General features: G+C 47.5%; 1 protein-coding gene across 2 annotated transcripts in view; it reads left to right on the forward strand.

The window, feature by feature from the left end:
• Positions 1–7,380: 7,380 nt before the first annotated feature.
• The window catches only part of CAMSAP1 (calmodulin regulated spectrin associated protein 1), a 30,471-nt gene continuing 22,961 nt past the window's right edge, over positions 7,381–14,890 (forward strand). For both annotated transcript variants that reach the window (XM_064523885.1, XM_064523886.1), the window contains exons 1-2: positions 7,381–7,446; positions 7,770–7,932. In XM_064523885.1, coding sequence (XP_064379955.1) covers positions 7,384–7,446; positions 7,770–7,932 — 226 coding nt within the window. In that variant the 5' untranslated portion in view covers positions 7,381–7,383. The remainder of the gene's footprint in view (positions 7,447–7,769; positions 7,933–14,890) is intronic.

A 14,890-nucleotide genomic window follows, 5' to 3' on the forward strand; every position in this document is an offset into this window, starting at 1 on the left:
GAGGCAACCGAGTAAGAGTGTAAACGCATGAGGTTATTTCTCTGCAGAACAGGTGCGGTTATTAGCATTTTTACCCAATGTACAGGCCAAGGAGGAGCACCTGCAAGGAGTCTGTTAATACAGTGTGTGTTGCAGCAACCTGGGGAGAGTTCAGAGAAACTCTCATTACACCCTGGGGGAGAGAGGAGTGGACCGAGACCTCTAAAGGCTTGTTGCGCAGTGCAAGGGGGTTTTCAAATGTGTTATAGACTGCAGGCATCTTCTTGGTCCCAGATGGCCTCTAACTTAAATTTCCTTAAATGCACAAATTAGCAGCAGGACAGTTCAAAGGTCCATCTTTGCAGTAACTTAGATTTTTTTTTTTTTTTTTTTTTTTTTTTTTTTTTTTTAACCTACAAGCAGTTTGTGGTCTATCATTTAGGTAATGGTACTTCTGAACCTAAGCTGGTACAGCAGGTCTGGGCAGAAATCCACACCTTAAAAAATGAAGTAGCCGGTATCTGAATGACAAAACGTGCTGTAATTGCCCCGGTGTTTGCGGGCGCTCTGGAGGTGAGAAGTGTGCTTTCAGCGTGGAGACGCGCTGCCTGCGCCAGCCTTCAGCGATGCTGGGCGGGAAGCTTAGTCTCTGCCTTGGCCCTGGAGTAACACGCAGCTTCCATCAGAGCCCGGCTCTGTGCTGCAGAGGGTGGGAAAGGTGAGTACAGGTTGCACTTGGCTGAGCAGATTTGGTTGTTAGCAATCTCTTGCCCTGCCAGTGCTAACACAACTGGTGGCTGACGAGCTGTCCCGCTTCCTCGGGGGGTGGCTTACCAGAGCTCCCGGCAAGCTGCGGGGTGTCCCAGGGTTTCTTCCTCCATGCGCCCGCTCTTCGACCCTGAATTGAAGGTTATCAGTAGCACTAAGACCCCCCACCGCTACCCCAAAAAGAGGAGTAGAACAGCGTGAAATTGCCCGGCCGGCTCCTCTCGCGTACCTGCCAGGACTCGGTTCCAGCATAAACAGAAGGCGATGGCAGAGGCCGCCCCACGCGTTCCTGCGGCCTGGCTGTCTCCTCTGGTCACATCAAGGCCGCAGTCCCCTCTGCAGAGGATGTGACCGTCTGATACTTTGTTCTGCATTTGATCTTGCTGGGTTTTAGTGATCCTGTTGTACAAGAGCTGGAAGGGGCAGTGAAGAGCTGGCCAAAGGCAGCAGCCCTGGCAGCTGGTACGGGCGCTTTGCTGTGGCGAAAGTGGGTTTTAGGGCAGAATTAAGGACGTTAATTCTCTTGTCTCTCACTACCCAAAAGCCTGAACTTCAAATGGAAAATGTAAATGTGTGAACCTGACGGTAGCTCTGATGGACTGGAAAGCGGCTTGCAACCCGGGACGTCTCTAGTGTAGATGTGCGAGACGGCAGCAGCGCAGGGAAGCCGGCCAGCGAGTGCGACCCGAGCCCTCGCCTATCGCATGTCACCAGGACTCCTGGGCCCCGCGGCGCTGGGGGACGGACACCCGGTAACTCGAGATGTGCTGGCCCAGACCACGCTGGACCAAAATAAACCCGGAGAGGTCACCAGCGCTCTCAAAGCCAAAGGTCTAACTCGGACCTGGTTGAGGAGCTGGTGCCCAAACAGGAGGCCTGAGGGCAGAGGCTGAGCGTTGCCCGCGGCCCCCTCGGCAGTGCGCGCGGCCGGCGGCGAAGCTAGAGGCAGCCGCATTTGGCAGGCGGTAGCCCGCGGCCCTCTGCGCGTTGGGGCACAGATCCTGCACCGGCACGTCGTGCTGTCACGGAGGAGAGTTCCAGTCCTCAAACTGGTTTGGTGAATGGAGCCGGCTCGGAGGTGACCTCAGCGCCGTGGGGCCGAGCTCACCCAGCTCGGGAAGCGGCGTGCGCAGAGCTGCGAGCCGGTCGGACTGGTTAAGCGCGAGGTCTCTGGCCATGATGCCTGCGTGGTGTAAAGCGGCTGCTGCAGGGATTGTGCATTTAACTAAGGCTTGGTGCTGTTTGAATGTTCGGGCTTTTTTTCTCTTGTGTGCTGTGCAGGTGCGAGTGGCTGCTGGTGCGCTCCGGGGGAAAATCATTCACCAAAGATGAGGTTACCTGGCTCTTGCAAGCTGCTATAGCTTGGGCATAAACCACGTTATGTTAAAAGCAAACCTCTGTTTTGTCCTCGCACAAAGGGCTCCCAGGCCGGGTGTCTCACGCCTGGCTCCCCAACCGTGGGCGCCTCCACTCCTGCCCAGCGAAGCGCCCCGGGAGAAGGGAAAACTGCAATTTTCCGTGTGGTCTGATCTCTCCGCGCTGGCTCCCAAAGGGCCCTTCCGCCCCCGTCTCCCCCCTGCAGGAAGCATGCTCGTGCTCCGAGCGGCTCTGGTGTGGCGGATCCTGCCCGGAGTCGCCGAGGGGTCATAAATGGTTGGGAGCTGCTTAGGCTTTCTCCAGCCCTGGGTCGCTTGGCAGAGGCGGGCCCGGTCCCTGTGTCATGGTGGCGGCTCCGGGTGCGGGACGTCCCGCTGCTCGCCGTCCCAGTGCGTCGCTTCCCGGGTCTGTCGGGTTTCCGTGGGTTCCCCTGCCTGTATTTATAGCACAGCGTGCTAAAAATAACAGCCTCGGGTGCTCTGACAGCAGCGATGAGGGACATGGCTGCTCGCGGGGGCGCGTGACGCCAGCCGCCGCGGAGAGGCATTAAAGCACCCGGGTATTTCTTGACTTTTAGCTCATGTCGCTGCTGCGTCGCTGTCACTGCTGCTGCTCTTGCAAAGTACGGAGCCTCGTGCAGCGCTCCCATGCCGCTAAAAATAGTCCTCTCCGTCGTATCTGGCTGGATCAAACAGAGCCTGCGAGCGAGAGGCGCTGAAGCCCGGGGCCCTGCTCGCTCTGCTGGTCGGGCTGGTAAAGCTGCAAGTGCAGTTGCCCTCCGGCCGGTCTGCAGACGGGTGCAGAGGAAGGCGGTAGCTAAGCCCGCGTGCGTGCACGCGTAGCGCCTCTCCCTGCCTTTAATCAGAGCTCCGAGACGAGGCCGCTTTGCAGCTCCAGCAGCGCTAGCTGGTTCTGCAGGCGAGCGTGAGCGGGCGACGGGACGCCGGGGAGCTGCACGTGGCTGCCACGGGCTGGTGCAGCGGCAAACACGGCTCCGGCTGAAGCTCCCGTCCCGGCCGGGGGCTGCTTGTGCCAGGCAGGACCCTGGTGGCAAAAACCAGCAAAGGTTTAAGGCGGGTTTAAGCTACCCCGAATTATGGGGTGATTACGCCCCGTTTCCCTGCACGTGAGGCTGCCAGGGCCCCGAGGCCAGTGCTGCTCATCTGGAATGTGCGTTTACCGGCATGGACGCACTAAACCCCGTGCACTGCTATTGCACCTCGCAGAGCGCAGCCGGGAGCAGGGGCCAGCGGTGCTGCGCTTTGGAAATCAATTCAGTTTACTTCCTCATTTCTTCTGCCTTTCAGTTATTCATCGCTATCCAATAATATTTGAATACTGGTTCAGAAGTTGGGGATAAGTAATTTTCTCTTTGTGTAGTTACGCATTTGCAGTAAATGGAGTTTTACTTTCCAAAGTGTCCTTGTCTTGTTGGGGAAGTGGGTCTGGAAACCCAACGGGCTGCAAATGCAATCGCCCCATCGTCTTCCTGCAAAATAACCCTGTGACTTTGAAAACAAATGATCTCTTACATAACAATATCTTATGTCCAAAAGCTCTCCTGTTTTTAATGGAGACCCTTCAAACCCGCTGCCGTCACCTCCGGGACTGTAGCTGCTGCAGGTAACCGTGGCCGCGGTGAGGGGCATCCCGCACGGCACGGCACAGTGCAGGGCTGTCTGCTCGAGAGACGCCCCGGCGAGAAGCTTGGTCCCCCCTCCCTCTGCCATCTCCCCCCGGCAATAACAGAGCCATTAATTAATGTTTGTACAGCGCTTTGAAGATAAGTGCTAAATGCAAGTATTATTTTTAATGTGATGTTGATCGTCTTCATGCAGCGAGCGATGGACAAGAGGCAGGAGCAGCGATCGAGCTCCATCAGCATATTAGCTAACCTGCACGCACATTAACTCTAAGACTTTAAGTTTGACTGAATGAAATGCAGCACTACTTATCTGTGCTTAATTTGTTCTGTTTTCTGTATTTACATTAAAAATACTGCTTGTTGCACGTGGTTGTGCAGAGCAAGGCAAAAGCGAGCTGCCGCGTGGTCTCCATGCGCTGCAGAGCCAAGGCAATCACAGATAACTGCATCACGCCTCGGAAACTCTTCCCGTGCTGTTGGCAATTTTCCTCTAATGACTATTCTTCTATTGCTAAGAATAATATTCCGCTCTCACTTCCTAAAGGTTGGATACATAATGAACTGTTGTAGGAAACTATTTTGTACAAGGGAGAGAAAGACGTTTTAAAACCATTAGCGAAACAACTGAATCTGCTTCTTTCCTCCTCCCGCATTCATGTTACGGCATCCTGGCGTCATTCATCCGTGCGATGTTTCAGATGTCTTTTTGACCCCATCTCTTTTTCTAGCGAGAAAGAAATGGCACTGAATTTCCGAGGCGAGACGCACATTCTTTTTTAGCGCTGTAGCGTGCACTTGGGCATGCTAAAGCCCCTGGGCGTGCGCGGCCGTGCAGCGGATGCAATTTGCTGCTTCGGTGTAATCTGCAGCGGCAGCGCCGGGTTTCGGCGCTACGCCGGTTCCCGCGGCGGCTATTAGGCGCTCAGCACCGGGGCGGACGAGGCGTTTGCACGAGCGATTTGTTGCTGCTCTGACGAGGCAGTCCTCAGCCCTTTCGACCCTCACGAAAACTTGCAAGGGTAATAGCAGGGAAAAAAGATCTATACGGACCCCTTTGCTGCCCTTCTGGCTCCGTGTGCCGCAGCTCCCGGGCGCAGTTCCCGGGGACTTGTTGTCCTGCTGCGGGAGGACCCCGGTCCCCGACCGGCCTTTCCAGCACCGCTGGCAGGAAGGTGCCAGCGATGGGTCAGCTCTCGTTTTCTCCCCACACCCTCAGTACACCCACACCTACACCACGCATTATACAGGCATTTTATTACAGCATGAATTTAGATCCGGTCTCCATGGGATGACAACGGACTGATACTCTCTTTCTGCATACAGACTCCCATACTGATAAGTAAAGCGCTGTGGAAGAACCTGGAAATCCCAGGCACTCTTCCAGCAGGGCAGAAAGCAAGCACCTGAGTTTGCTTTTGCAACGTGTACGAGGTGCTGTGTTTGGCTGCAGTAATCTCTCGGAGGCGTTACATCCTGGTAAGCAAAGCCGGAGCTCTGCTTGCTGGAAGAGAAGCTGTGCAGTGTTTGTCACTTCATGTGTACTCCCACCCCGAACGGTTAAGGAATCCAGGAGAATAATAGGAAAATTATGTCATATAATAAAGCAATGCATTAATGTTTTCCAGGAGAAAAGCCTTAAAGCATGTTTTACGGTGGAATACAGGAAAGAGACAAGTGGTACTTAAATTAAACATGAATTTACTGCTACTGACTATGAGAGAGATTAATTTTCTCATGGGAAAAGCAAACATTCAGTAATTCACCGATGACCCTCCCATTTTAAACGCAGGCATTTTATCTGCAGGATGGTTTTGAGGATGCTAGCAGTAGCCAGTGCTGAGTCCTTGACGAGCCGCTTCACCACCAGCTGTGAAGTTCCCCTGAGCATGGATCTTAGCTTCCCCCTAAGGACGTGCAAATTCGCCGCAGCACATCTCAGAGCAGGCCCGGAGGAGAGGGATACACAGCTGCAGGTCTGGAGGACAGCGCTGTAAAAACGGCAAGGGCAGAGCAGGAGGAAACCCCAAGGTCAGGGGACGCTCACATGAGTCTCTCTCGCAGTTTACCATGAAGTGCTGGTCATGTCTGAACAACCGACATGGAAAAAATCTGCTTTCTTAAGTTTTGCAGTAACTTGTAAAAGGATTGCATTCTCCTTGCCACGAGACTCTTCCCCATGTTCATTTTCTGGAGCCAAAGTTTCCGCTGTTTTATTCAGGGAGTTTTCAGGGGTCTGGGCAATCCCGACTCCGCTTTTCGGGGGTAACCTGGCAGCCTCTGAACACACGTTTTGTTTCTCTCTAAGCGATTCTGACAAGTTTAGCGATTAGATCTGTTCTTTATCTACAGCAAAAATATATCAGAGGCAAAACGAGGATGATTTTCTCCTGGTGTGCACCGTCCCGGGTGCCCGCCCCGGCGTCTGCTCCTGCAGCGCGTTTCGTGCCCAGGTCACGGGGGAAGTGAAGACATTCTTCTGGCCTTCAAGGGGATTTGGATTGGACTTTAATACTTAATCTAAAAACAAAAGCAGCTTGTTATAACAACAACATCACAGAACTACAGCTTGTAAAAACCGTAGTGAAAAGCGAACTCTTCCAACAGGGATTATGAAACAACTAGGAAGTTTCTTGCAGAGGACATCTACGTTCCTCACGTGTGATCTCGCTGGGTAACCTTTGAACGTCAGATCGTATTTCTTGATGACGTGAAATAAAATGCCCTTCGCTCGCGCTTTGAAAAGCTGTAGGTAAATAAACGTTGAATCTCAAGACAGAACCAAATCCGTCTCTCGCGACTCTGAAGCGTGTATGAAATCTACCGGCCGTGTGCAGGAAAAGGGAATTTTTGAGAATCGCCACAAAGCAAACCAGGTGGGTTGAGGTCCGTCCGCCATCGGCCCTGTGCCGCTGGCCGAGCCAGGAGCAGCTTTTGTGCATCACGGCTTTCCAAGGCCCGGGCGCCTCGGGCTGTGGCTGGGGGGGAACCAGGCCTGTGGCTGGGGGGGAAACGCGGGCAGGGAGCGGGGGCCCGGCCGGCGGCGGCGCCCGCGGCGCGGCCTCCACACGCGCCTCGCAGCCCGCGGCGGGCCCGCGCCCGCTCCCGTGGCAACGGTTGCCTAGCGACGGCCGGAGGCGGCCGGGCCCGCGGCCTCGCGCGCCTGCGCACTGCAGCCCCCTGCCTGCTCCCGCCGAGCGCGCGCGCGCGCGCGCGCGGCCGGTTGGGAGGGAGGGCGGGCGCGCGGGGCGGGGGGTGCGCGCATGCGCGCGCGCGGGCACGAGCGCAGCCAGCCCCGGCCCGGCGGCGGCGGCGGCGGCGGCTGCCACCTTCCCTCCCTCCCTCCCTCCCTGCCCGCGAGCGGCGCGGCGGGACCGGGCTGCGGAGCCCCCTTCTCCCCTCCCCGCCGGCGGCCGGGCGGGCGGGCGGGCGGCGGCGATGCGGCGGCCGTAGCGCGGAAAGGTGAGGCGGCGGGGCCTGTAGGCCGCGGCGGGGCGGGCTGCGCCCCTCTCCCTCCGCCCCCGCCGCCGGGTGGGGGCGGGGATGCGGGGCCGGGGGTGGGGGGGCGGCGCGGGGGAGCCGCCCCCCCCGCTTCCCCCCCCCCCCCCGCGGCGGCCATGGGGGTGCGCGCGCGGAGCCTGTGCTGCTGCTCGCGGGCGCGGCGCGCAGCGGAGCCGCAGGTGCCGCCGCGGGCGGGGGGCGGGCGGGGGCAGCGCCTCGGCCTTTCTCCGGCGCAGGTGACGGGCTGGGCCCCCTTCGCCGCCTCCGCGCTGGCCCTTTTTTAACACAACCCCCCCCCCCCAATACCCCCCCCCCCAAAAGATGCTGCCTGCGGGCTCGGCGCTCTTTGATGTCCCAGCGCGCTGTAAATGGCCGCGTGAGCCGCCGCCGCGCAGGGAGCCGGGCCCGGGGGGGCGTTCGGGGCCTGGGGTCGCCGCCGCCCTCGGTGCCCCCCCGGGAAGGGCGCACGGGTGAACCCCGCCGTCTTTTGTTGCTGTTTCAGATGGTGGATGCCGATGTGTGCGCGGGCGGAGATAGCGCCAGGAGAAAGATGGATGCCCTGGCGGATGGCGCGGTGGAGATCGTCCCTCTGGAGCTCTATGATTCAGCCAGAGCAAAAATAGCTGCTAATCTACAATGGATCTGTGCTAAAGCCTACGGAATAGGTAAGATCGCCCTTATCGGGAAGGCACGCTCCTCTGTGTTCCTGCTTATTCTGCTCCCCTGCCGTTCCAGAAGTGACGAAATTAGGCTTGAGTCGCCTTTGTTTTAAATACCAATAATATATCCATCCATTCTCTTGTGATATTGTGCCTTTCCTGGTACCTTCAGCAGGAATAATGAGGCTGTATAAACTGCTGTGTGCCAGCAGGCCTAATGGTGAACGCCCACAGATGGTTATTCTGAGGAATGTATATCTCCAAATGTCTAAATCTTCATTTTAGCTAAGCAGACTTTCCTGCACAGAGCCGTGTGCCACCGCTTGCCGTTCTCGAGTCCCTCCAGGCTGCTGAGGCTTAATGTGCTTCCTTGTCTGGTCAGCTTGGCCAGCTGATGCTAAGACCTGACACTCTTTGTATGCTGAGGTTTTGTTTGTTTTTTGTTGGTTTTCTTTTTGTCAGATTATGGTGTTTGTTTAAAAATGAACTAAAAAGAAATCCATTTATGGTCAGCAAAATTCTTTTATGTAGTAGAAAAACCCCACCCCACTGACTGAACAGATAAAAGATATTTATGTTCTGTGATGTAAAACAGCAAGTTGTAAGGGATAGAAGAGTTTCTTTCCTTTATGTTGTCAGAAACCGTTACAGTCAAACATGGAAAAATAAAGATTTTGTGGGTATCATTTATAAATTATTTTCCCAGCATCCGTTGAGATCTGCTTTTTCATTTTGAGCTAGATCTACCTGTCTGTTCTGAATTATTATTACTGGATACCTCTTGAGTTTTAAGTAGCTTCATTATGTAGAAATGTGACAGAGTACTTGTTTTTGTTTATCCAGAACAAAACATAATAAAAACATGTACAAAATCTTGTTTTGGAAAATGAGATAGCCTTATTAATCTAAGCCTAATTTGCCAAACTCATAATATGCTTAGTGGATTAACGCTAGCTTACTTTGTGACAAGGCTGAAGAAAAGCAGTCCATTCCTACAGTTAAATAATATAGAGAAAATATTTCAACAAGGATAATATTTTTCTGTTAATATTTCCAGCCCTGTCAATGTCCTCATCACCTTCATGATTGTGCGGAAAACAGAAAATTATGTTTTTTTTAATGTTTAATATTCATGGAGATATTTTACTACAAGCCATAAGAGACCAAAGTCTTTTATCAGATGAAGTTTAAAAAAAAAAAGTGGGAATTCTGGGACAGTGTTAATATAATGTTGATGACTTAAAAGAACTACACAGGCATTTCCTCATGCAAATATTTTTCGATTGCTGGAATTGTTTGTAATGTCTACTGAAGACTTTTTAGTGATAAAGCATACGTTCCAGACGTGGAGACACCATTTATATTTTGACTTTGTTTCAAAAGAAAGCTAATTCTAAATTGGGATCAACTAGAATGGATCATACACCACAGAGAAAGCTTTAAGGCCTCGTGTTTCTTTGGTAGTCTCATCTGGGGCTCCATTATGAACTCAGGGATGCATCAGTCTGTTTTGGAACAGGATTGGTTAAAAATTTTGGGGGGAAAAAAACCCAAATCTTTCCTAATTTCTTTTATCTACAGTAATGAAAGTGATGAGATCTGCACCATAGAGAAGGCTGTAGCTGCAATTGGCAGTATTTTGCACTTGTATTTAGGCTTGTTCAGATCACATGTTTTGGAGGTTAAGTGCCAGGAACAGTAGGAAGAATTTATTTTTGCTACGGCTTTTGGTGTTGCCATTCTTTGTTAGCTCCAGTGAGTGGGGTCTTTTGAGTGTACGTATCTTTGTAGGACCATGGCCCCTGGAAATTTAGTTTGATTTTTGAAATGGCTCCTGCAGGCGTTGTCACATAGTAACCATTACTTCTAGAATAGCATTCCAAAATACTTAGAAACATATAAGCCTCTTTAATTCGTAGACAGATGGATTTTAAAAGGTTTCCTCTATGATAATTATTTTGAATAATGTTTGGTGTTAATACATTACTCGTTGTCTCTCTGTGTTCTTTTCTTTTTTAAGATATTGGTATCATTCAGTAAGTCTTGGACAGCTACAAAGCAAGGGAGAGTTTTTGGTTTTTGTATTTTATATTTGTTTTTTGGAATTTTGTTTTTGTTATTTTAGACTTAGTTGTGGTCAATTTGGTGGAAAAAATGCTTCTCTGTTTATAATATCAAAACGCTATCTTATTTTCTGAAGTAATTGTTATTTGTAGGCTTTTCATAACTGTCTTTGAGTGGCTACTAAAGAGTGTTTTTCTGAAATGCTAGATTTGGAATTGACATATATGACTTGACATAATTTTGTGCCCCAGTCTTGCAAATGCTGGTGCATATTGTGGATTTCATTTTCCTCTGAGTAAGGCTAAGCTCATACTTAAGTGTGGGAATGGTCAAGAACAGAAATTTGATTCTAGTGTAGACTGTTACTTTCAGCCGCTTACACTGTTGGTATCTGAAACTGTGATTTCTAGTTAATATTACAGGCTATTTGAATTCTCCACATCTAAGCTTGCTATGCTTATGAAAAATGCTACTTTGTTTATTTATTTCCTCAAAGACAAATTATTGAAGGCATGCAAGGCAGATAATTGGGAGTTGAACTCCTGGTCTGGGCTTTGTTTCATTTGATGAGGCATTCCATCTTTTCTCTGTTCTGCCCATCCTAAAGAGAGAATTTGGGTAGCCAGGCAAGCTATGTTTTCTCTTGGGTATAAGTCCTGCTAGTGAGGCACTCTCCTTTTTGCCTGGGAATTGAGCTGTACGGGTTGTTCCTGGCAGCAGATAGCTCCTCCTGCCTGTTTCTCTGGTGGCTGCCTGGAAGTCGCAGATGGAATCCAGAGGGAGGTTTTACAACTGTTTGTCTAAATTCCAGAACGCAGAAGAACGGTGTTTCCAAGGAAGGTGTTTCCCCGTTTGGAGTCTTCCCCCTCCCTCTCCCCAAACAAATCTTGGAGTATTTGCATCTCTGCGAAGGTCTATGTACAAACATCTAGAAACCTTCTGTACACCTGTAAGATACAAAGTCTGTTTGGCTGAGACAGTAGTTGAAGGGAATGGAATTCGATTAGAACAGAGTTTTTTTTTTTATCAGAGAATTTTGATTACATGCAGTTTAAACGTGTTTTAAAAATAAGGAATTCTAATAGCAATTTGAAAATAAAATTCTTCGTGGTTACGTGGCTTAGAAGCAAAGATGCCATTGACTTTTGTGGGACTTTAGTTCACAAGATACTTAAATCCCTTGAAAAACTCATTCTGACCTTTCAGAAGTAAGTGTAGGAGGTTTAGATAAGCTTGGCAAGCCATCCGTGAGAGATGCTGCTTTTTCACAGTCATTAGAATAAACCAGATTTCCAAGTAATAATAGGACCACACACTGGAAAAAGCTGAGCAGAGTGAAATGGACCCGATCGGTCACTTGGACTGTTTCCCTCCGGCTCTGAGCAGCAGCAGTGAAAGCTGACAAAACTGGTCAGTTTTCATTTATTACAACTTGGGAAAATGTACAATGACAATCAAAAATTTTGTTTTCTCAGCAGATTTAGTTAGTACAGCATTAATTTATGTGTAGGAATTATGCTTTCCATTGGCATGGTTATAGAATTAAAATTTAGATATCAAAGGAGTGTATGAAATTTTTTCTGAGTTCCAGCTTGCTGTCAGCTAGTGTGGTGTTTAGATCTTTTTCCATAACAAATGTTACTGCTTCTTTAAACAGTGTGTAAAATTCAGACTGGTTAAAATGAACTTGGTGGCTTTTACCTACTTACTTATTAGGGCTAGGAGCTTTACAGGGATTCCAGACTTAGCTCTGACATTAACCTGAGATCTTTGGTAAGAGACCATCAGGAAAGCTAAGCGTTCATGTATTGCACAGCAGAGGAAATTCAAGTAGTGGCTGTTTTATTTCTGAAGTAGGTAGGTAACATTTACCTGTTAAATAAGGTTTACAGTACTGTATAGCTACCCACAGTTGGCGATCATTGGTATAGTCAATGTGAAAATATTTCCTGGGCTAAACTGACTACGTAAGTAGACCGCTGGGTTCCCTATTTTTGTTTTGTCAGCTTTCTTCTCAGGTCTCTAATAAAAATGTTTTTAAGAAAGCTGTTGTGTTTTGCAAATATTCTAGTAGTTAAACATTCGAGTTTTTTAATAACCCCTATTTTCTTACTTATTCATGTGAAGTATACAGGGGTGAAGAATTCCATAATCATTATTTTCTCTTCTGCTTCATTCAGATTTGTTGCTTTCTACCTGATCAAAAGATATGATAGTAAGAGCGAGATCACTTTCACCAGCAGTATACAAACTTTTTAGCTTGCTTTTCTTCTGACCATTGTACATAAATTTTCTTGTGTAATGTTACAGATTACTTAGAGTTTATAATACGAGAACCAAAACAGAATGTGTTTTTATTTTAATATAGACTAAGACTTAATTGCTGAAAAAGTGCAACTTCTGCTTCATGATCTGCAGCCTAGGGAACATCTATGCAGTACTAAATAATTCTGTGAACGTGTACTGATATTAATAAAATTGTATTCAGAATTCTAAGAAGCTTCATTCTGTTTATCACAGTGCCTTGGCTCTTTTTCCATATGAAACCAGTTCTTCATACTTCTGGGGATAAAATAACATCTGGTTGGTATCTACTTCTCTAGTTCAGATGATGAGTCAAATATGCTCAAATTGCTGCATTTTTCTTTATAAAATATTTAGGTAAGCATCTTTGAGTGGGTTTTTGTAAGTGGGATGATAAAGAAGTAGTCTCTGCCTTAAAGTGGGTAGGGGAGAGTCTTGAAATAATTGTCTTGGACTGTTGCTGTGTGCAAAGTTATTTTTGTAATCTTATGAACTGTTGTACACAAAATTTATACTTAGTACTGGCAATGTTTTGAGAGACTAGAACTCATTGACATGAAGGACTAGACCAAAATAGTGTTTTCATGAGAAATTGTGCTGGCTTATTTTTGAGTGCTTCCTCTCTTATAAAAATAGTTGGTAGAGGTATTTCTCTGCTAGACTTACTGGGACAAGAGCACTTAAGATTTTGCGCTGAAACTTGAAAAATGTATTATTAGCTTGTTTTTATAAGCGTAGATAGCAGAAGTGAGCGTCTTTGTTCTATGATGAGTTCTCTGCTTGCAACTGCCAAGTGATGTGATGGAAAATTTATATAAAAGCAGTGCAAAAGAGATCCAGTCAGCTGAGCCTAAGCATAGTCCTTAGACATATTCTTGGACAATTCTTGATAGAAAACTTGGGACAAACTGAATAGTCGGGAGAGTACTTTGCTTTCAACAAATCTGATGATCAGGTTGCATGGTGTTGTTTTGAAGTTGCTATAAAAGCCCCTGTTAGTTCTTAAGTTTTATGTCTTTGAACTCCTCAGTCTGTCTAAAGCTGACGATTGTAAAGCTTGCATTAAAGTTTTCTGCTAACGTTTTCTGAGATGTAACTGCTTAGAAAGCACAATACAAAAAATGGAAGATGTTTGCAAGCTTTTCAGTAATGTGCAATAGTAACATAAAAGTGGCTTGATTTGGAATCAAGAGGGAATCTTAAGATGGTATTAAGATGATATTTGCTTATTATAAACAAAAAAGGACATGGTTTAGTTGTTTTTGCTTTCTTTGGCAGGATTTGTTAAATTCAGTCCAACCAGAAATTTTGTAGAAACAGCTTAGAAGTTTTTTCTTTTCTTTTTTCTTTCTTTCCTTCTTTTTTAGAAGTCCAAAGTAATAATGTGTAAAAATACAGGATTTTAATGAACTTATTTTTTAGAACAGCTAAGTACAGTTATAGGTCATGAAAGTAAGGTGTTGAAAAAGATGTTTATAGAAACCAGGACTTGAAAAGATTGGCCTTTTTCTTTGAAAAGAGCATTGACATATTCTGTACTGAGGCAGGCTAAAAGCATATGACGTGTTTGGAGTTGGTCTAAACATAAAAAATGGTGAGAAAAGGTGGATATTTGTGTATCCGTACCATATAATTGAAGGTTAAACTAGCATTATGTAAATTCTGATGATGTTTAATTGCCCTAAACCTGACAATGCGTTTCTGATGTTTTGGCTACGTGGGAATCTTGACATTTGTAAGCGGGTTTTGGTGAATGAGCAGACCTGTGTGCTGCAGGTATTTGTTTTATGTGGCATTATACTACAGATAAAAATAATTAGCAGTAATGTGAAAGGTAAATAGGTCTTCTAGGTTGTACTTTCAGATATGGATTTCAAATACTGAAGATAATGCCCTGTGAGATCACTGTGAGGTGGCTGACCAGAAAGACTGTTATCCCAAGTTTGAGCTAATTACATTGTATACAGGGTAGCTACAATATGTTGTATGGGTGTTTCTCAGCTTATATACTTCTGTAGCATCCTTTTTGCATTACAGTTTTTCCTATTTGTTTCTCTTTTTGTTTATTTGTGCCTGCTGTGTGGACAGTATAATGATGTCCACAAGAAAAGTATGAAGCAAATTTGAATTATGTAGTAAAGCTAATCCTATTGCTGCTCTTGAGCATTGGTGTGATCTTTACATCTTAAAATTTCAACGGGCCTTTACCTGGGACATCACATCAGTTAAAACGTTGTGCCTTTCTATAGCAGATAGGCACTGGTCTCCAAATTTAGCTGGCAGAAATGTTGCATACACTCAAAATATAAAAAATAAAACTGGGCAAGTGTTTACAGTGAGCTAAGTTGCAAACAGTGGAAAATTAATATTTAGGAATAACTTGTTATCATAGTATTGAAATATAATTTCACATCTGTGTTGTAATCTGGATACAAGAACTGCACTACATTCAATTCTTTGAAGCAAGAATGAGCTATAGAGCAGGAGATTAGTCCGGATACGAGAAGTTATTTTCTTCTCCCCTGTACCTTTAATCCTGATCTAATCTGTTCAGTCTGTAAGCAATTATATGGAGACTAGAAACATGAAATTAGAA

The sequence above is a fragment of the Dromaius novaehollandiae genome, chromosome 20 (assembly GCF_036370855.1).
Source record: "Dromaius novaehollandiae isolate bDroNov1 chromosome 20, bDroNov1.hap1, whole genome shotgun sequence".
Classification (NCBI taxonomy): domain Eukaryota; kingdom Metazoa; phylum Chordata; class Aves; order Casuariiformes; family Dromaiidae; genus Dromaius; species Dromaius novaehollandiae.